The 22,896-nt window shown below is 44.2% G+C and overlaps 1 protein-coding gene and 1 long non-coding RNA gene across 3 annotated transcripts in view; both read left to right on the top strand.

Annotated features, from left to right (window-relative positions):
• Positions 1-2,571: 2,571 nt before the first annotated feature.
• On the top strand, positions 2,572-9,304 carry LOC137157651 (uncharacterized). Its single transcript, XR_010921173.1, has 3 exons — positions 2,572-2,633; positions 2,873-2,961; positions 9,170-9,304. It is a non-coding gene; the product is annotated as an uncharacterized lncRNA (long non-coding RNA).
• Positions 9,305-9,879: 575 nt separating this feature from the next.
• YY1 (YY1 transcription factor) overlaps positions 9,880-22,896 on the top strand; it is a 36,027-nt gene continuing 23,010 nt past the window's right edge. Inside the window, exon 1 of one of the 2 annotated variants that reach the window (XM_067555053.1) lies at positions 9,880-10,847. In XM_067555053.1, coding sequence (XP_067411154.1) covers positions 10,154-10,847 — 694 coding nt within the window. In that variant the 5' untranslated portion in view covers positions 9,880-10,153. The remainder of the gene's footprint in view (positions 10,848-22,896) is intronic. The other variant, XR_010921172.1, reaches the window with a different exon arrangement.

Genomic DNA, 22,896 nt, shown 5'->3' with positions numbered 1-22,896 from the left:
CAACAGTTTTCTCTCACCTCATGATACACCTGGCCAAAAGAATCAGGCTAATACCCGAGACAATGTCCTCTTTCTCGTGAGGTGCCAACAAAACACAGTCCAGCAGTAGCTGTGTTGCACCAGCAGCTGGGCCCTCACCATCGTGAGTTGCTGATTTCTTTCAATTTGGTACAAGCGCTCTTTCTTGAGTGGAAAGTGTGGGTACTGCTCACCATGCTGAAGCTCTGTTACTTCTTCATTTATGGAGGCCAGTTCTTCATATGCATGGCTCACCATAGAGTCATCCCTCTGTTCTTGCACAAAACTCCCACCCTCCAAAAGAGGACTTCCAGGTCCCAACTGTTTACCTTTTCTTTCCCTATGGGGGTCAGTGGCCATGTTCCTCAGGATGTTCCTTCCTTGAGGTTGTCTGCTTCCCCAAGGCTTCCCAAGCTCTGGAGAACTGGTTGTAACAAGTGACCCGATTCTCCTTGCTACTGGGGCTTGTGTATTAATGACCTGCCAGAAAAAAAGGCCAATACTGGCCTATGATTATGGGGCAAGCCAATTTTTCTCCTAGGGCTTCACCATTATCACTGCAGTATGGGATTCCATGGTCAGTTGTAAATGTTGGATGGGGTACATTTTGATTGTGCCATGGATACACTGCAGGTGGATCATGCTCTTGGGAGTGACATCAGCTCCCACCATGGAGGCCTGGACCATCGTGTGGCTGCAGCCAAGAATGCTAGAACCATCTTCCCTTGGACTATCACTGGTACCATCAATTTAGGTGGAATCTTTTTCTGTGCCTGGGTTTCTGCTATCCAGTAGTGGGCATATTCACATTCCATGAGAGGATACTCCCTCTTTATGTGCCTTGTCTGTCTATAGGAATAGTATCTTAATGGGCTGGTGTTGTTGGCCTCTTTCCTAGGTGGGGAGGAGGTGCAGGGTGATGGCAGGGTGATGGCCAAACCCTGGTGTGTGAGTCCTGCTCCAGGTGTTTGAGGCACCTGACAATCCCACTGGCAGCCTTGTATTCACACCCAGCCGCCTCTTAAACTGCCCCTGGCCTGAGGGGTGGTCTGGCCATCTGGGAGGTCCCCTTCTGGCTCAGACCCCTCAGAGAGATTGTTACCGATTCTGGTTCACCCTCCCAGTTCCCTCACCATTTCATCCTCACCCTGCTGATGTCTTGGGTGATTCTGCCTCTAGTGATCCTTTGATTTATACAAAATCCTCCATTAGCCTAACTGCATCTGATAACATCGCCAGCGATGCCATAATATCCACTCCCTGCCTTTCACAGGTAATCTCTATATAAGTTGTTCCATCATAATGACCTCGGCTACTTAGGCCCCTGATTGTTCCTATGGGTGGAGCCACTTCCAACAGTGTTCTCTTAACTGTTGTGTTACCATTCGGGGTTTTGCCTTCTTGGGGATTTCTCAGCTCTAAACCACTGACGGTGGATCTCTTCACGAATATCCATATAGTCCAAAATGGTGGACTTCACTTGCTTGTAATCTTTTGCCTGCTCCAAGCCCAGATTACTATAGCCTGTGCTGGACCCATCAAGTATGGGGTTGGAACCAAAGCCTAGTGTTCTGAGAGCCACTGGACAGCTAGTGCCACCCTCTCAAATGTAACTGAAAAGGCTTCAGGGTCATTGACTGGCCCCATCTTGATTAGCTTCACTAGTACAGGCAGAGGAACCCCCTCAGTGAAAGCATGACCTGCTGGGATTCCCTGGGGGCAGAGGGCTGGCACTACTTACTGCATCATCTCCTTTTGAAACTCCTGCTGCTGGGTCATCAGTTCCTCAGCTGCTGCTGTTATGTAATCTGAACTTGCTGCTGGGTAGCCCACTGCTGCGGCAATTGCTGTCGGAACTGCAGTCGTTAGGCAGCTTGCTGCTTCTGCATCTCCACTAACGACTTATACCACTGCTCTGGTTCCAGCCGAGCTCTAGCCCCTCTAAGGCTTTTCTTTTAACCCTTTTTGTATCAGGTGTAGTAATGCCCATGTTCCCCACCATTTGGGGGGGAGGGGGAAGGGACTCCCTCAAGCCCCCCCTCTAGACCCATCTGTCCATCATTTATGTTGTCTTTCCCCCTAATTTGTAGCATAAGATGTTCTCTAAGTCAAACCAGGCAAAAGAAAGATTCTCTCTCCTATCTATCTATCTATATATCTATCAAGCAGTCATTCTGGATTCAGCTCTATGAGCTTGGTTGGTCAGAGTTCATTGCCCCTTAATGGGGCCTACCTTTAGCCTCTCCTCTTGGGGGCATACTACTTTATAGTTAGCCTGTGCAGCTTTGGGAATGGTGCAGCCTGCAATGGTCTGCTTCTTGGCTGATCCATCTCTGTTTTCTGTTATATCTAAGGTAGAGCCACCCTCATCCTGTTCACCACCCCTTGTTGTGGCAGGCTTCCCTTTAAAAATTCCTTCCCCTCCAGGCAGAACAAGCCTTGCAGGTGTACCTTATTAGGCTGAACAGGCCTTGAACAGCATGTTAATCTCCTCTCCACCAGAGGGAGGGCATGTCCCTTCACACCTTTCCATGAGGAATTCCGTAAAGCTGATAGACAGGGAAGGCAAGATATATGCTTTCAATGCTGTCCCCAACTTACTACCTCCCCCCCAGGTCAGATTTCTGAAACTGAGATGATCCCCCATGGTATCACGGGAAATACTACCAAAGACATGCGTGCCTCCTTCCATATGGGAGGGAGAGAGCCATGTACCAATCAAGGGGTGGAACCAATATTCTTAAGAATCTGGGGAACTGACTAGAGTACAAGATACTTCCATCCCTGGCAAAACTACGGAGTGCAGGGCAATGCACACAGAAAAGCAGAGCTTTAATACTTTACTCTTTCACAGAACCTTTCATTCAAGGATCTCAAAATACTGTGAGTGGATTTTTGGCCCTGATCCTACAAACTCTTATGCACATGAGTAACTTTATCCAGGTGAGTGACCACAATAGGACTAATGAGAATATTCATGTACATAAAAATACTCTAGAGCGCTAGGATTTGCAAGAGTGTACCCTGCTATTGTTATAAAGGGAAACTCTCAGCCCATCAGAAGATGGGATAACAGTAAGTTTGTGTAGGTAAACAGCTGGGAGTTAAGACAGTAAAATTTAAAAATTTGTTTTAGATTTTGTTGAGTTTAACACATTAATAAGTTAATTACTGTGATAATGACAACTACTGGATATTATCTACTTACACAGGAATCTTGTTGCTTGCACAAAACAGAAGCACAATGATAGGATTACTTTTTTATACTGAATGGAATTGTCACAGCTATCCAAAGTGCAAGGATGTGTGTGATACATAACTGTATGTTTCACTGGTATGCAATTAAGTGTCTGATTGGCTTAACCATTGCATGGTTCTTTCAAAAACCATACCATGAATATGCAAATCTCTCTACTCTAATTGGCTCCCATGCTCAGAATTTTCAACTGTCTTCAACAAAAGTAAAATCAAAAACATTCCAAAATGTACATAAGAGATGGGGCAGGGGGAAACAAAACAAAAATAAATAAACAAAAAAACCCCAACAAGCACAGGAAATGGAGCTGTTAAAACTACTGAGTGAAAAAGCATTTAAAATAAAATTGTATGCTTCGCATGCTGGTTGTTTTGCTTCCTTTCCTCTGCCTATAGATCACATGATAATCCATTTCTCTCTTACAAGATAGGGCCCACTCACATTACAGTCAATAGCAGCTGTAGGGCAGACTTCAGTGTGAGCAGGATAAGCTTATAGCAAATGCATGAGTGGAATAAATGTTGTATTGCTATGAGTCTGGGGTAATGGGATTACTTGCAAGTAGCAAAGGGCCTGATCCAAAGCCCATTGAAGTCAATGGGAGTCTTTCCACTGACTTTAATGAGCTATGGATCAGGCCCAGAGCCAATAAGGCCTGGATCACAGATATCTAGGTTCCTAACTTCCATTGAAATCATAATTTGTCCATATCCCTCTGCCAGTAAATCAAAGCTGCTGTAGGATCATGAATCAACTGCTCAGACAGGGAAAGAAATTATTACTAATACCTTTTGGAAACTTTAATGTGATCAAAAACAGCTTTTCTACATATAAGAATATTGTAATGTTAAGGTTTAGTATCATCCACTTTAAGGCTAGATATAAGTGCTACAGATCTCCACTGATAAAGAGCCATCTCTTCTAACCTTGAAAATTCATGAGAGATTGGACTGTAATTAGGGATGTAAACATTCAGTTAAATGAGCAATTAGTTTAAACGTTTTAGAACCTTTAAACACTTAAAGGCTCTGAGCTCCTGCCACTGTGAAGTTCAGTTGGGGGGGAAGGGAAGCTAAGCAAAATCATGTGTGGTTGGCTCTTGGAGGGCAGAACAATGATCAGCCAGTTAAATGTTTGCTGATTTACTGCTATGACCTGCTACCTTTGTAATCTTAAATAATGACACACATTGCATTCCAGCTTTATAAATACCTTTTATTGTTTAAAAGTTAAAAGGAAAATGGTTTAAAATGATTAAAGATGCATAAAAAGATTGCATTACATCCCAGCTTTATAAATAATTTTAATTGTTTAAAAGTGAAAGTAAATGGTTAAGAATGGGGGAGTTAAAGAGTTAATGGCTGATAACTGGTGGTGTTATTGACTGGTGATTTGTGTTAATGACTGAGTTGCTCAGTGAATGGAGGAGTAACTCCCTTAATGACTGAGCTCAGCAACTCCTCTCCATGCAGCACAGAATCTGGAGCAGTGGCAGCTGGGCAGCTGAGACTGGTGGGGATGACAGCTGCAGACTGAGCAGCCCCCTCAGCTGGGAGATAAGCCTTCCCCCCCCCCTCTCATTTAAACGTTTGATTAACTTGCTCTACATCCTGTTACATCTCTAGCACTAACCCATCTGTCAAGACTGATATTCCAAACCGGGATGCATCTTTCATAAAGCCGCCATTTAAAAAACAGACACAAAAACAAACATTCCTGCTTTTAAACAAACCAAGCCACCTTCCTCCTGCTGCTCCTCTCTGTAGAGTTTTCCCACAAAGTTACACAAGATAGCTGAAGGTCAGGATAGACAATGATTAGTTTGGGTCAATGCCAGGATTACAGTGAGGGATGTAACAGGATAAACGTTTAGAGGGGGAGCACCAGTCTCACCGTTTAGCAAATTAATCAAACGTTTAAAGGAGAGGGCGGGGGAAGGCCCCAGCTGAGGGAGCTGTTCAGCCAGTGTGTGCTGGTGGGAGGAGGGGCGCTGGGCTGGCTCGTCCTGGAGCTGCAGCAGCTCCAGATTCTGTACTGCATGGAGAGGAGCTGCTGGGCTCAGTCATTAACTGAGTTACTTCTCCATTCACTGAGCAACTGTCATTAACACAAATCACCAGTCAATAACTCCACCAGTCATCAACACATTAACTCTTTAATGTCCCCATTCTTAACCATTTCATTTTCACTTTTAAACCATTAAAACTATTTATAAAGCTGGAATGTAATGCAAGAATTTTGTATGCATCTTTAACTATTTTTAACTATTTTCCTTTTAACTTTTAAACAACAAAAAGTATTTATAAAGCTGGAATGCAATGTGTGTCATTATTTAAGCTTACAAAGGTAGTAGGTCATAGCAGTAAATCAGCCTAAGTGTTTGCTGAGCTGCATGACCTTTGGTCTCTCCTCCAAGAGCCAACCACAAGATTCTGTGTAGTCTCCCTTCCCCACAACTGAACTTCACAGTGGAAGGAGCTCAGAGCTTTAACTGTTTAAACATTCTATATTTAAAATGTTTAAACTGATTGCTCATTAATTGAATTTTTACATCCCTAGTTAGTGGTCAGATAGCAGGTTTGGTCAGAGGTGCATGAAAAATGGAAATTTAATTATATGACACCACCAACACATGAAATATTGAAAATCAAAACGTTATTTGAGCATCAAGAAACTTGAAAATTTTCTTGGTAGGGAAGGAGTGAGGCTGTCAAAGAAGAAAATAAAGGAATTAGGAAGAAAGGTAGAGATGATAGTGTGATGAAAGGTTAGGGCCTGAACTCGGCTAATTTATTTTAAATCAAACTAGCTTTCAGCAGCAGTCGGACAACACATTTGCCCATTTGTTGTTTTCTTGTGTCATGTAAAATGTGAATATTATGTTTTAGTTATAAATGGAATGCTTGTTTACTTGTTAAAACTTTTCCAGGGCTGATAATACCTCCAACCTGAGTTTATTTAACAATAATACCCATCTCTTCTTATATAGCACTTTCCATCAGTGAATCTTAAAGAAGGTAAGTATCACATCCCCATTTTACAGATACAGAATCTGAGGCACAGACAGAGGGAAAGTGACTTTTTCAAAGTCACTCAGCAGGGCAGTGGCAGAGCTGGGATGGAATTCAGATCTTCTGAGTCCCAGCCAGTCCCTAAATGTAGAGTTTTCCTACAAAGTTACACAGGACTGAAGCTCAGGATAAGCAATAATCAGTTCTGGGCCAATGACAGGATTACAGTCCAATCTCAGAAGAGACTGTTCTTTACCAGTGGGGATCTGTAGCACTTATATCAAGTCTTAAACTGGATGATACTAAACCTTAACATGAGAAGAGGTCATGCCTTTCTGTAAACACTTTGACCTCTGCATTTATTCAGCCCAGGAGATAGCTATTACGTTGCAAATAAGAAGCATCTTCAAGTTATTACAACAGGGAAAACAACAACAGTCTTATTTGTTTTGTTTTATGTTTAAATGCCCACATGCTTACACGTTTGCGAAGATACTGGTAAGAAATGCCCCCCATGAATGCGGAGCATTTGAAGTGATATTCTTTTCCGCCGTAGCTATTCACACTACATAAACTGTGCTTGGGTTGAAATCCCTGGAACAGAAAAAGAGATGGAATGCTGCAATTGGAAAGTTCCACAGCATTTTGCAGGTGGGGGGGAGTGGGATGGAAATCAAAGACACTGAAATGATTAGAGCAGGAACCCAATGATTTTTAGTAATGTGTCAGTTTTCCAGGGCTGTTGAGTTCAATGACTGGAGGGGTCGTGGTTTCAGAAGAAAGAAAGCTAAAACAAAGAAGTTCTTAAAATAACAGTTGAGACCTGGAGTCACTATCTGGGGTCAAATCCATCTGGCATAAGCCCAAGCTAAGAGATGGGAAAATGCCGTATTTAGCATGTCCATCTCTCTCCCCCACCTGACTTTATTAATTATGGACCTTTAGCAGCAGGTAATTATACTGTACAATTGGTGTTCACTCTACATACTAATATTACACAACTAGCAAACGGCAGTGTACTGTCATATTAAATTCTACACTTCAGCCAACCAAGTTATTGTTCATTTCACTTAACTATACAGGTTGTGTTGGTTTATATCTACAAATTCAGGAGATGTGCAACAATATTGTTGCACAAGAGCAAGATGAAGCATTCCCATTGGCAAGCAGTATTTTTAACTGCATAATTTTAGTTTATGGGTGAATGAGAGAGCTTGTTCAAAAACACTGTGCAATGTATGCGTTTGCCAGAAACAACGTCTCCTCGCCCCCCCTTGTGCATGCAATCAGCAATGCAGTTGTAAAATTCAAATAGACCTTCATATCCAAAATGCCCCTTAGGGATTTGTAGTGCTTTTCAGACTACAAAGACTATATACACTAAGGCCCTGATCCTGCACAGGGATCTTCTTCAGGAAGTGCTTCATCGGGACTTCATGTAGTTACAAGACTCTGCACTGTTAGATCCCACTGCAGGACTGGGACCTAAAGGCCCACTCCTATAAGTCTTCCTTGTGTGGCAGTCCTATCAAAATCAAGGGCTTGCAGGTCAGGTTACACAAAGGAGAAAGGCTCAGAGGGGAAAATTAGAAAGTGATTAGGAAATAGGACATTTGTTGGTTGCAGCCTACATTTACTATATTTTTTTAACCTTTTTAATATTACATTGAAAAGCTACAGCTGATTTTTCATCTTGTTTTGATATGACTTCATCTGGATTCATTAAGGCTCTTTGATCACTTGAACTCTGTGTTTCAGGTTTGAAGTTTTGCATATGTGCTGAAATTGGCACAAGTACACTAGGCAGCCTACACAGGTTGCTATTTGCCTGTAGGTGGAGCAGAATGGAGGGAGCGTCACTATTTTTACAATTGGCCTAGGGCAACAGAAAAGATTACAAGAAAACAACCAACATAATCATGCAGGGGGAAATTTTTTTTACCTGTTACAAATAACAGAATATTACATGAAATGTTTTGAAATCCACTTGCTGTCGCTTTACTGGTAGACAATAAAAATTAAATCAGTTTCCCTTTGTTTAGTCAGTTTCGTTTTAATGTTTTCAGTACTGGAAACAAACCATTTTATACTGGAATTTTTGAATAAATTGTTGAGTCATTTCTATAGGCTTTTATGTTTAAAAGGAACTCATTCTTGCAAACTGGAAACTTTGAACCAAATTTAAATGAACACTTTAATCTGTGATAAGATTACAGGATTTTCCCAAACCATCCTACTTGAGAAGATGAGTTTCAGTGCAGCTATAGATCATTGCTGTTTTACCAACCTGAGACTTAAAAAACAAACAAACAACAACAAAACATTCCACTGTTTCTATCACTGTTCAATTAGGTAACTAATAGCAAAGACAGGAGTGTAGTCAGGTCACTGTCTACTGGTGTTCTTAATCGCTGTTGCCTGGATCTGCTCTGAGCAGATTGTCTGGTCAGCACCATTGCTGACAGTGAGACATGAGGAAGGGGGATAATAATTTAGCAGATACAGCCTATATATTTTCTTTTAAATGGAACACAACTACCTAGTAGCAGTCTCTTCTTTAGTTTGCTAAAAGTTCTTCACTTTTGATCCAAAACAAGTACTGGATTTCTCTTTCAGCACCCAGCTGCATGGCAGTGACTGGGTAAAAATAATTAACGGAGCTTGTAAAGTACTGTAGGTTCATAAGTTTCCCCCTCGGGTCTTACTTGTTGCACAGATCCCACAGCAATCACCTCCTGCTAAGTTGCATGTCTTCCTCTTAACACTTCAATGTTGTATTGGGCAGGGGGATTCATACGTTTCAAAACAGCATTTCTCTGTAACATAGGAACTCGTTACACTAAAACTGTATCACTGTAAGTACTTTTTCTTCACTATAAATCAGATGCACATTCCTTAGAAAACGTTTAAGGCAGAAAGCGTCAGACATTCAGCATTGGGCTCGCCGTGGATAGCGCTACTCGATCCAGCCTTATGCATAATAAAGGAAAACATCTACAACCGCAGTGCAGAGCCAGGTTTCCTGAGGGCAGGAGCGTGTGAAAGGGAGGTGCGAGCTCTCGGGATCTTTAGAAGAACAGGCTGGAATCACAGTCGGCTCCTCCCGCCGCTGCGGCCGGGCTTCCCCCTCGGCCCTGCAGGCAGCAGGGGGACGCAGCGGGGAGCACGGAGCGAGCGCCCCGCAGCAGGCCCACGGGGGCGACTCATCCCGGCACAGCCCGGGGTCGCGCTCACAGCTCCGGAACGGCCCGTCACGAAGGGAAGCGGGATCACGCTCCTCGCAGATCCTCTCCTCTCCTTAGGGGGTGAAAGAATCCGAAGTGACAGCGGCGTCCTCCCTACTCGCTGTCAGTCGTCGCGTGCAGTGTTGGGTTTCCTTTTCCTTCCGCACGGGATAGGCCGACCAGGAAGGGGGCGGGGATCCGCACCAAGCAGGGATAGGCTGGGAGGCACTAGGGGGCGAGCCCTGCTGCCCAGCGGCCGGCGATAGGCTGTTTACGGTAAAAGGCGGAGCCTCGATGCCAGACGCTCTCCAGTAGGCTGTCTGGGTTTAAGGGGCGTGTCCCCGCTGCCAGGCGCGGTGTGATAGGCTGCTCAGCGTGAGGGGGTGAGTCCCGGCGGCAGCTACCTCCTGGGGATAGGGTCCGTCTCGGCGGTAGCAGCGGAAGTCTCGCGAGGGAGCGTAGCCGGGATTTGGCGGCTGGCTGCCTCCCTCTCTCGCTGGCTGCGAGGAGCTGCCTGGTGTTTGTGTGGAAGGGGGAGGAGGAGAAGGAAGGGAAGCGAGAGGAGCCCGAGTCCTGTCGTCTGCCCGCCGAGGGGAGCGGACCGGACCCTCCCCCCCGCCGCTCGCCTCCTCCGTCGCCTCGCCATGGCCTCGGGAGACACCCTGTACATCGCCACGGACGGCTCGGAGATGCCGGCCGAGATCGTGGAGCTGCATGAGATCGAGGTGGAGACCATCCCGGTGGAGACTATCGAGACCACCGTGGTAGGCGGCGAGGAGGACGAGGACGAGGAGGACGAGGATGAGTGCTGCGAGGAGTGCGGCCCGCACCACCCATCCCATCACTACCACCACCACCACCAGCCCATGATAGCGCTGCAGCCGCTCGTCTCGGACGGGGACCCCAGCGGGGCAGGCGGCGGCGCGGCCGGCGGCGGCGGGGGGCAGCTTCACCTGCACCACCACCAGGAGGTGATCCTGGTGCAGACCCGCGAGGAGGTGGTGGGGGGAGACGACTCGGATGGGCTGCGGGCCGACGACGGCTTCGAGGACCAAATACTCATCCCGGTGCCGGCCCCCGCCGGGGAGGACGAGTATATCGAGCAGACCCTGGTCACCGTGGCCGCCGCCGGCAGCAAGAGCGGTGGGGGCGGCGGCTCGTCCTCGGCCGGAGGCCGCGTCAAGAAGGGCGGTAGCGGGAAGAAGAGCAGCAAGAAGAGTTACCTGAGCGGAGGAGGCGGCGGCGGGGCCGAGGGCGGCGGCGGGAGGAAATGGGAGCAGAAGCAGGTGCAGATCAAGACCCTGGAGGGGGAGTTCTCGGTCACCATGTGGGCCTCGGGTAAGTGCGCGCCGGGCCCCTCCCTCCCCGGGCCCCAGGCCCCGCCGGAGGCTCCCCAGTTCAACCCGGCCGGTTTTGTTTTGAAGGGAGGCCATGTTTTGATGTGTGTGATGGGCGCCGCCATGTTCATCGCCAGGGCAAGTATGGCGGCTCCCCCGAAAAGATGGCGGGGTCTGCGCTGCTGCTGCTCCTGCTCCTGCCCGGCTCCGGCGGGGGGAAGGAAAGATGGCGGCGGTCGCCAAGATGGCGGCGGGGGGAGAGGGAGCGGGAGGGAGGCAGCGCGCTGCTGGCTCCAGGACTAGGCCGCAATGGCGTAGTTTCTGCAGCAGGGGGAGGCGGGGTGTGCGGGCGGGCACACGGTGCGGGGCGAACCCAGCCTCCTCTCCTCGCCCCCCATTGGCTCCATCTCCACCCCTCTCGTTTCTCTTTCTCCCCGGCTACCTCTCCCCTTCCCCGCTATCGGCTCTCTCCTTTCTCGGCTCTCCGCTTCCTCTCCTCCTGCCCGCGCTGACTCCCTCGCAGCCGCCTCACCAGTGCCCCCTTTCCCTCCCTGCCTGGCGGTGCCGTTCCCTCCCCTCTCTTCTCGCCGCCGCACACCCGGGGCCCCATTGGGCTGCATTTTAATGCTGAACATGGGCCACAGCCCCGGATGTCGCGTGTACTCCGGCCCGTGACCGTTATATGAGGGGGGCGGAGGGGAAGAAATGGCGGCCTTAGCACCGTTTCGTCTGCCCCAGCTCCCTCGCTGGAAGGGAGGCTGAGCGCTAGGGTAGTAGGTGGGTTACGGGCTCTGCCTGGCGAGGGGTGGATGCCTGTACCTCAGGGAGCCACTTACAACTTCCCTCAGTCCAGTGAGCTCAGGGGGCCAGCCCTGCTGTGCCTCAGTCCGCACTGAGGAGTAGCCGAGCCCTTTGCAATAGAGGGACTGGGTGTGGGTGGATCCCCTGCCTGACGTGAGGGGAGGAGGCTAAGAGGAAAACCCCTTTCTTAGGGTTTTTGTGTGAGTGTGTTCTCCCCACATGTGGTGGGTGCTTAGATACCAAAGTGATACCCAAGAAAGGAGTGTGGCTCTGTGTCGGCAGCTCCAGAGGAAGGGAGGTGGATCTTCTGTCAGAAACCTTGGTCCCTGGCAGCATCTTGGAAGGTGGGGGAGGGTTTGGCTGTGGATCCTGTTTTGGAAATGTTTCAGCCCTGCCTTTTTCCTTTTGATAACAGTGGTCAGAGGGTTTTTCAATTCATCTATGTTTAAGGGGCAAATGCAAAATAAATTACCTCTGTCCAAGAAATTGTAGGATCATTTGAGAGAGTGCCACAAAAACAATTCAGCGTAAAGAAATGTATTGCCCATGTGATACAAGATTTTAACCTTTTATGATAGGGATGGGGGAAGGATGTGTCTGCAGGGTTTGGAGTCAGTTTGATTTTGTTTCTGGATTTGCTAATATCTTTTATTCCAAATATTGTTTTATTCTCTTCCCCTCCCCCCCCCCTTACTTTTAAAGTGCTTTGTGGATTTCTGGAAGAGATAGGCAATCTAATGTACTGACAATCGGTGCAGAATTGTTAATTGCAATGAGTTCTCTGTAGGAATCAGTATTTTGCTGGAGGGCAAGTGTTAACAAATAACTGATTTACTAATGTATTCCTATGAATATAATCAGTCTCAATATAATTTTCACAATGCATACTGCTTATGAAGAGCTGTCTGTTTTAATGTTGTATGAGTCTTGAGGGAGAGGTTGGAATTGCATTTTCTGCTGCTAACTACTTCTAACCTTGTGTGCCATAATAACTTTAACAAAATTTTATATTCTGAATTTTAACTCCTAGAATGCAACAGTGGTCAAGCAGGTAGAAGAGACAAATGTGAACAAATACAGTGGCAGATGCTCTGAGCTGTAAGCTCTGTAGTGTAGCCATTGCCTATGTCTAGTTGTGGTCAGTTGAAGTTGCTGTGAAGATAGCTGTAAATGGATGAAGGACCAGAGGAAAACCTGAGTAAATAGGTTCTAGGGGCTTGCCCAAATCTGTTAGCAAGTGCTAGAATGCATTTGAATTCTGCATTTCATAGTGCTCAGTAGGGTGCTTGTTAAAAGTTTGTTACACTTACAGATTAATACTTGTATTATAGACTTCATTTAAACCATATAATTAGCTTGATTCCCTCATTTATACCAAGTTTTTATATCAGGGTAACTGTTGTTTTTCATGGACTCTGCTTCTTATTCTAACAAGAGGAGAATCTGTCCCCTATTTGTAACAGTTTATCAGAGATTTTGAATTATACAGTCACAATTAACTAGATTATATTCTAAATATCTGAAGGAATGATGCTGGGTGCTTACTTTTAATTCTTCATATAGTAATATTATTTCGCTAGAAATCGAGGCAACTTTCTTTATGGCCTTGTCTACACTAGCACTTACATTGGCAAAACTTTTGTAGCTCAGGTGTGAAAAACACCCCACTTGAGCGACATACGTTTTGCCAACGTAACTGCTTGTGTAGCCATGTTATGCTGATGGGAGAGAGCTCTCCTGTCGACATAATAAAAACAGCTCAATGAGCAGTGTTGGCAGGAGAGCGTCCCCCACTGACATAGCGGTGTCCACATAAGCGCTTATGCTGGCAAAACTTATGTCATTCAGGGGTGTTTTTTCACACCCCTGAGCAACAAAAGTTTTGCTGATGTAAGTGCTAGTATAGACAAGGCCTGTGTTAGGGCTGGTCTATGCAGGGAACTTATTGGTGTAACTGCATCTCTTGGGTGTGGTGTGTGTCTTGGGTATGAAAAATCCACACCCTTGAGAGACACAGCTATTCTGACTTAACACCAGCTGTAGACAGCACTAGGTAGATGGAAGAATTCTTCTGTCCACCTAGTTTCTGCCTCTCAGGGAGGTGGATTACCTACACTGATGGGAGAGCCCATTCTGTCAGCATAGATGATGTCTACACTGAAGTTTATAACAGTGCATTTATGTACGTTGTAGTTTGCAATAGCAACCTGTGTAGTTAAAGAAAGCTGTTCTAAGGGTTACTGAGACTATTTAGTAGGCTAGTTCATCTGTTGAGTGGCTTATAGACTATTGTAAAAGCAGTGTGGAGTAGTTTGTGGTCATGTGAAAGTCCTGAGACTTAACATTTATCTGTTTTCAGACATTCCAGAGTAAACAGAATGGATATCAGAATAACTCCACAAGAAGCATATCCAAAAACTCCACCTCCCTGAACTGGGTAGGAACTTGTTAGTAGTATATTGTTACCACAGAAGATAATTAAATAGGAAGTTAGATATTGCATGTTTCAACTAAACAAGGTTTAAATTAGTGGGTTTTAAATGTTTTGACCCAACTGAAGTTAAAACTATACAGACAGTATGGAACGAATAAGTCCTTAATTGACTGACTGGTAAGACCGTGTCTGACTTAGAAATTTAGTTAAAGTTCATCCAAGAAAGAGAAATAAACAAATGGTGTATCAAGATACCAATACTGTGTGGCTTGCCTCTTGGGTATTTAAATGAAGAACAAGGGCACTTTGCCTTTAAACTCTGTTGAGCAATATGAATTAACTGCTCCTTGCCATTTTCCAATGGTATTAAAGTAATTGATAAATCAGTGTTAAATTTAGGGCTCAAATCTTTCTTTCAAATGTGCATTAACACACACCTTTGTAAAATCATGCATGTAGTGTAATCCATTAGGTGTGAGCCTACATACCTAAAAACATGATTGAGTCTTTAGTTTTGTTGTATGGTTGTTAAGTCAGTTGTACCACTGTTATTGGTAACCGTTTAGGCTTGCCATAAAAGTGCTCTTATGTCTCCTTTTGTATTCTGCTGTATCAGAACTTGACTCTCACAAGGTTGCTTTTAATTAAAATGTGAGTTTGAAAACAGTAATGCTTTCTGGCAGTTCTTCAAGCTAACTTCAGCTTTGCATCTGGAAAGCTTTCTGATTACTGCCTTTCATACATGTAGAAGTACATGGAACAATGATCTCTGATCTCTTAAATATTTCTTCAAATATTTGATAGTTATTATTAACTATTCAAGCATATTCCTCCCCTAAGTAAATCTCTCTGTACTGTCTCATGTTTGTCTCCAGTGTATCCATTGGGTGCCATTCCTGGTGGGGGAAAAATCAAGTGTTGACTGCATGGTGCTGTTTGCTCTAGTGAAGGCAAAGGCCCTGATTTTGTTTGAGAATGTAAACTGTAGTGGGAAAATGTTTACAATTTTTGTGGCACAAGAATGCACACTGTAATGTAAAGTTATAGAACAGTTTATATTCTATTTAAAAGTAATACATTGCCATTCATCTTTCTAACTGGTGCTTCAAAACCATACTTTTTCTGGCACTGAGTATTCTGTCTTCTCTCCACTCTATTCCCATCCCTCCCAAAACTTACCACTACCATGCTGTTTCTCCCATCAGTCGTCTCCTGTCTACCACTCATTCACTCAGGGAGTGAATTGCCTTGGGAATTTTATCAGATGCCTAATAGCCAGAGGCTTAAACCTATGAGCCAAAGACTGGTACAGAAGATGAGCAGGGGGCTCACTCTCCAGATGCAATGTCTTGGTGACTGCTCTCTCCCCCAGGTGGAAAAAAGAGGATGTCAGGATTTCTACTGTAGGATGCTGTTGCTGAACTCTGGTTGATCAGTCTTTACTAGCTAGAAGGTGCCTGATAAATTTGAAGTGGTAGCAAGGAGAAAGTGCTCTTTCTCAATGCCTTCCACCTAGGCACTTCCTGGGTGTAGGGAGAATGGGTTGAGGAAATGTGACTCTTCCCCCTCCCAAAACATCATAGCTGTCTCTGCTGCTGTCCTCCCCTGCTTCAATTTGAGTTCTCCTCTTCAGTGAATAGCATCAGTGCTGGGTTCTGGATCGTAGCAGAAGAAACTTACAAAACCTCAGTCAGATTGCACTCTTCAGTAAGAGTATCAAAGTTCTGAGCAGCACTGGAGCTCTTTGCAGACTTGAGAAGACATCACTTACATTGGCGGTCCAGAAGTCTTGTTTAAAACAACCAAGCTTAGAACACTAGTGCTGGTCTACACACAAATTGCATGGATTCAACTAAATTGGCTTCTAAATGGTAACTTTCTTCTGTGAGGCCTCTTAAAAAAAAAAAAGGTTGTGGCTAAAATTGATTTAGCTTAATTTTGTACGCAACAAAAGTTATGTTGATTTAGTTAAATTATACAGTTTCTGCAAGTAAACCAGTACAAAGCCGTCCCTCCAGCTGTTGAGCAGCATTGGGTTGAGGAAAAAGCAAAAACACACTTTAGAGTATCATGTGCCCAAACAAAAGCCGACACCAAGATGTAGTAGTTTGAGAAGGCCAAAATACATGAACTATAAAAAATGTAGTCTTGATAATTTTATGGTTCTATCTCAGTGGGCTACTTGGGTAGTATTTTGAGAGTTTATGCAGAGATTAGGGTTGGATGCTTTAAAGGTCAATTGACTATTATGCTCAGACTCACAGCAAAGTATCTAAGAGATTTTGACTTGATTTCTGTGGGTTGTTTCTTCCTCTCCCACATCTAGTGTTGTCTGTCAATAGAAGCATAGGAACTGCCATGCTCATCAGATCAGACATCTAATTCATATTGTGCCTGACTTGTACTTGAGCAAGGTGCAAACATCTCTGTATAATGGACAACTATTGAATAAGCTGCTTATAGGAGAACTTTTCCCCAATTGAGGCAAGTAGTGATTGGCCTATGCTTTCAACCTTTCTTCTATCCTGTTGCATAAAATTGGTGTTTTTGGTATCCTTAAATATTAATCTGCTGTCAAACTTGTGACAGTTTTAATTTGTACACTGCAAATATTTCCTTTCCCCTGTTTTAAATGTAATTTCTTTCAGTTGTGGAGGCAAGTTACATTTGTAACATTAATTATTTTAAATATCTCTATCAAGTTGCTTCATCTTTGGTTAGTTTCTAAACTAGAGTCCTAGTCTCTCCATATTTAGTCAACTTGCTTTAGTTTTAAATAGATTATTAAAATAACTGACTATAGTGCATAATTACCTGAACCTTTAACAAAGATACCCTTTCTCCTATATGTTAGACTGCCCCTTGCAATTAAAATGAGCACATAAAACATATCTAAGAATCTCAAGTTCTCCAATAAAAGAAGAAAAGAGCAGCCTTCATGTTCCTGATCTTTTTTAATTGCCATCTTCACTTGAAAATTGGAATTCTTACTTAAGCTTCAAATAGCTTAAAAAGCTTTGTGCCATCTCAGTGCTTGAAGTACTATTAGCACAACACCCAGTGTATTCCCCAGCCACTGAATTCATTCCTTACCACATAATTTTATTTTAGAATTTCAGCTTTTTTTAAAACAAACGTTTTACCTTCTGATTATGAAGATAACATTGAAAAGGTGAACTCAGCATAAGCTGATGAAATGCTGTCTGAGTTTGCAAGAAGGCCTGAAACAAGAGCTCTTAGGTGCATCCTGCCCTGCATATCACTCAGGAGATGGAAAGACTGAAACAATTGTGGTATCTTGGGGATTTGTGGGGGAGGGAAGGATGCAAGAATTTCATTTTTTGCTACAGTATTTGGCATTTTACTGAACCAGGCAACCAGTGACTTTGTGGTTTTGTGCCCTGTTAGGACATGCTTACGAACAGTTCCCTCATGCTCTTCATCTTTCCCAGAAGTGGTATTTATTTGAATTATAGCACATTCTCCTTGCTCTGTAATTCATGGAGCCAGACAACAGAGAGTTAGGAAAACAGGTCATGGAAATGAAAGGTATTTAATGGAGGTCTAAACAAAAACATTGACTGAAGAAGCTACAGGTTCTTGTCATGGAATTTGGGAGTGTTTGCTACAGACTTTTGTACCATTGTGCTGCAGAGTATGCAGGACCCTAGTTATCAGACCTAATAAACAGGACCACTTCCACTGTTCCTACTGGCTGGCTGCTACATGACGAGATATTTGGACAAAATAATCACTACCTTTACAATTTCCAGATAAAATCCAACAGAATATATCTTGTATTGTCCCTGTAATTTAAAATCTGGCATATAGACTGTGGAGTTGCACTAAAATCAGTAAAATACATTGCGTGTTAGGGTGTCTTTACAGCACAGTTAGCTTGAGCATAACTTGAGTGGTACTGCTAACTCAACTTCTGTGCGTGCACATAATTCGTTAGCTTGAATTAAGTGGTGTTTTAGCTTGCCTGACAGCAGTGGGATGAAGCCCAAGCTAGTAATGCAGTAGGGATGTAACAGTTTGTTACATATCATCAGCTAATCCAGTCACTCTGCTCCAAATGTTGGATTGAAGTGTTGTCACACTCGCTCAGGGTAGGCTAGCTTGACTGCAGTTAAGTGTTGTGAACAGCTTTCCTTCACAGTAGTGTCACTGAAGCTATGTCTACACTACAGATCTTACAGTAGTATAGCTGTATTACTGTAGCTGCGTTGCTGTAAGGTCTCCCATGTAGCCATTCTATGCCGGCAGGAGAGTGTCTTCCACTGACAGAGCGCTGTCCACACCATTGCTTTTGTCAGTGTAATTTTATGTTGGTCAGGGGTGTGTAGTCTTTTGTCTCCTGCCCCCCTTCACTAATGGACAAAAGTGTTAGTATAGGTAAAACCTAGGAGTTGGAAGGTATCCAATTTGATATATGTATCACTTAAATCCAGGGTACTGGAAATGTCCAGTAGGAAGAATTTCCACTTCAGATATTGAGCTTTATTCAAGCATCGTACGTCCTCAGCAGGCACACAGGACTCCACTTTGGGATATCTCCATGCTGCTAAATGTCCTTCTGCAATGTCTCTTCTTTGATTCTTCTAAGGGTGGCATCCCTGTATTCCCTCTGTCAGATTAGCAGTCATGTCAGCCAGATCAGTATTGGAAGTAGATGGTCTCTCCTTAGGATGCAGGTAATGCATTTTTATGCTGATAAAGGGGTTCTGGGGGCAAACCTGGCATTCATCCATGAAGTCAATTCTAGGTCCCATAAATCTCAGAAAATAGAACACATTAGTCCTGTCCCATATTATCACTGGAAAAGCTCTGGCACACCTGGCATGTGGGCACAGTGCTAAACATATATTTAGACAAATCTAAAGTGTTCAGAAAAGCAAGATGATCTGCAAGGGACAAAAAAGTCTTCAAGCCTAAAATATCTAGGTGCATCAGATGGTGCCTAAGATACAAGGCATAGATTATCTTTACACATGCCAACTACTTCCGTGAATCGTGGAAGAACTTTTCTATCTTTTTAAACATGGTCAGCAGGGTGGTGGTGCGGTGGGGGGGAGTGGGAAGGTCCCTTCCAGCCCTATATAGCTATGATTCTGTGAAGACATTGGAGGACTGTCAGGACTCAAGTAGTTTAACCTGCATCCTCACAAAAAGTTGAGTGGGTTATCAGTCAGACTGAAAGCCTCACATGGGCTGTGTCGCCTACATGAGCCAATTAGCGAAGGTTGAAAGCTCCACTAACCTTGGGTGAGAGGGTCTTGTGTGTGGAAAGGATTGGGAATAGAGGCAACTCCTGAGTAAGAACCATGGCTAATGGTGCAGTAAAAAGATACCTTAAGAGCAGTAACAGGCTCTTTGGAAACAAATGTCTTAATAAGAAATCTGCCAAATAGCTACCTGGTAGTCTTTTTCATTCATTTATAAAATACTTTGTAGTAGAGGTGCAAGCCTGATGATCTGTTGCTGTCTTGGGAAGGATATTAGGCTACATTGGAAAGTTTTCCCTCTCTGGGTACATGCTTTTGAAATTACATTATAAAAACTGTAGAAACTACTGTGCTGAAAAACATTTACCCCAAAATTTCCTTTTGTTAGATAAGCTCCACAACTTTTTTTTTTTTTTTTTTTTTTTTTTAAATCCCCATTTAGCCCCATTGGCTAAAGGAAGGGATCGCTATTATTTTCCTAGATACAAAAACAAAGTTCTCATGTTTCATGGTAGGCACTTTTAGTTACTAGTGTTTTACTCAGTAATTTATTCATTTAGGACATGGTTTTCATCATATCTGTGGAAATGATCTCGGTTGGCAGGCTCTTCAGAATCGTTAAATTCTTCCCCTAAAGCTGCAAGTAAGCATTGTAGAATCTGTGGCTTTTGCTACTAAAAGAAAGGATACTCTATGTATATAATTTTCCTGTTGACTAGTGCCTGTGACCTGATTGTGAAACTGTCCGCTGTCCTTTGTAAATGTCTCCAAACTGCTCAGATTGGAAGTTGAGAGAGGGTATAGATTCGGCTAACAGAGAGACTATCAAGATTCAGGAGGTACAAAAAACTCAGAAGTACATAACTTTTAGGAAGTTTGTCCTTGCAAAATATAGTTGTTTCTACCTATCATATGTTACTTAATGCTGTTCATAAACTGCTAAGCATTTGGAAGAATGTATTATTAAGCCTGAGTCTTCTGTATTTAGAATACCTAAAGTAGACAATGGTTGTTTCTGTTGCAGGTGCTGTAAAACATGTATGTTAAAATTTTGTACTTGTTAGTTAAATGTGAACAGTATTTTCAGCAGTTATGAGAGATGGAGAATCTGGAATATGAAGATTTAGGAAGACTTCCCAGGTCTTTTTTTGTTAGAGAAAACCCAAATATACATATTAAACACTAATTTTCATTTTGTTAGAAAAATCTGTTCCACTTTTCATCATGAAACATTTAAATGGACTGCTATTTGAGCTGGAAGATCAGAATAAACTTCAAACTAGTAGTAACAATTCTAGAAATAGTTTGGTGGCATAGATTAAGAGCAGGCATTACAGATTGGAGAGAGAGTTGTCACTTTGATATGTTTTTTTTTTTAAACACAGAAATAGAAGAAAAGAGAAACTTCCTACAATTCAAGGCTTTTAGTACTCTTTCATATTTCCTACCTTACTGAATGATAGTGGTTTGTTACAGAAATACAATCAAATGCACAAAGAAACATGAATAACTAGAGCATACTAACCCATACTAACTAATTCTGTCTTCTTACCTTTCCTTTTCTCCTTTCTCTTCTTGTTCACTATAGTCCTCATTTCCCCACTCCTGCCCCATCTAATAAACTTTTTGTATTTACTTTGCTTTACTTTCCTTTTCTTAAAACTGGTGGAGCTGTATCTGTCCCCTCTTATGCTGTCTTCACTTTTTTCTGTTGTGCTATAAAGTGGGAGTTGATATCTTCCTGGTTTGGCTTTGGAGCTCGCTCATGGGACAAAGGTGACTGACAGCTACCCTAAATAAAAGCTCGACAAATTTGCTTTGTAGCTAGGAGCCAGCCCCAAAATTAAGGAGCCAGACAACGTGGGCCCAGTGGCAGGGTGCCCTGGCAGGAGTGCAGCAGCCGCTCTCCCCTCCTGCCCCACCACATGGACACAGTGGCATCCTGGCCAGAGCGTAGCAGCTGCTCTCCCCTCCCAGCCCTGATCCTCTTCTACAACATGGGCCCAGTGGTGGGGCGCCCTGGCCAGAGTGCGGCAGCCACAGCGCTCCCGGCACCGCCCCTTCCCCTGCCCCTCTCCCACAGAGTGAGCCCAGAGGCGTGTCACCCTGGCTGGAACGTGGCAGCTGCAGCGCTCCCCCCTCCTGGCCTCGCCACATGGATGCAATGGCCCCCTAACTGGAGCGTGGCAGCCACTCCCCAGGGACCCAGTCTTTCACTGGGAGAAATACTAGGCATCAGAATTACCTGGCGCTGGGGTTTGTCAAGCCCTGCCCTAAATAAGCAAAGCAGCACAGCAGAAGTAGGATTATATTGGCAAGGAAGTTATTTCTAACAGTATGCACTGTAGAGGCACTGTGGGCAGAGTAAAGGTGCCCCATACATATATAGTGCCAACATCATATAGTGAGGACTAGAGCAATGAAACATCCAGTATTTTAGGAAGGCTCCCTGCAGGCTGATTAAGTAGCTAAGAAGTGACTCCCAGAGCCACCTCCCTTTCTCCCAATTTACAGGAGATTCCCAGCAGGGAAACTCTGAGAGGAATGCTTCCCTAAGGCCTTCTCCACACTGAACGAAGTTCTTAGTCAGCTCTCCCTGTTGGCTTGAGGGCTATAAAACATTAGTAGAGAGAAACCAGTATCTTTACCATTTCCACAGGCTTGGGAGTGGGGGCTGGGCAGCAGCACTAGGGATGACTCCTTGCTCCCAGGCCTGGTGGGAAAAGGGAATCCAAAGGAGGACCTGAAGAGCTGGCAGAGAGGAGTACTCCCTAATCAGCTTTCTGATCAAACTGAATGTTCCCTGTCCTTTGTTTACACAATGTGATAGGTAAGAGGGAGCGCTGGCTGATGTCCATGCTGGAGGAGAAAGAAGCCCCTTAGCATGTGCAGGAGCTTTGATTGGCTGTCCTTTGCTCTCATGTTGTGTGATTGGGAAGGCAGCCAACAGAGGTGTCTCTGCTGATTGAATTTTCTTTGTAGGACCTGTAGGAAGGTCTGAAAATATGTGGTTTATAGGAAAAGCCCCTTGAGTTGGCAGGATTGTTGCCTAAAATAGGCAGTAATGATATCCCTTTTAGACCTTGTGTGAACTGCAGTGGGCACAGCTACTGTGCTCGATGAGGTTTTTCCTTAGCTGTAGGTAATTCATTTCTCCGAGAGGTGGTAACTATGTTGCTGAAGGAAGTCTATTGACCTAGCTACAGCAAGGATTGGATTGACGTAACCAGGTTGCACAGGGTGCAAAACTTTTCATAACCCTCCGCAGTGTAGCTAGGTCATCCTAAGCTTTAGGTGTAGAACAGGCCCAAGTTAAACAACCTGAGGTTTGCTGCAGGGGAGGCAGGTTCGGAATAGAAGGGAAGGTGTATTTTCTGTCTTCCATGTCTTCTGTATGCCTGTTGGTTCTGCTTACTAAAATCATTGACCATATTCTCAGTATTTTGCCTTCAAAGGTGATCTCTGAGGAGCAATATGCTTTCACCCAGGTCACCAGACGCTTCATTTTTGAGTGTTGTGGCATGTGCCTGTTTCCTTTTTTCTTTTATTAAATACATACTTTTGCACATAAAAGGTGGATCTTGAAA

The sequence above is a fragment of the Emydura macquarii genome, unplaced genomic scaffold (genome assembly GCF_026122565.2).
Source record: "Emydura macquarii macquarii isolate MOO-44397 ecotype Brisbane River unplaced genomic scaffold, CSIRO-AGI_Emac_v2 contig_1551, whole genome shotgun sequence".
NCBI classification, from domain to species: domain Eukaryota; kingdom Metazoa; phylum Chordata; order Testudines; family Chelidae; genus Emydura; species Emydura macquarii.
This window is presented reverse-complemented; position numbering and strand designations above follow the sequence as displayed.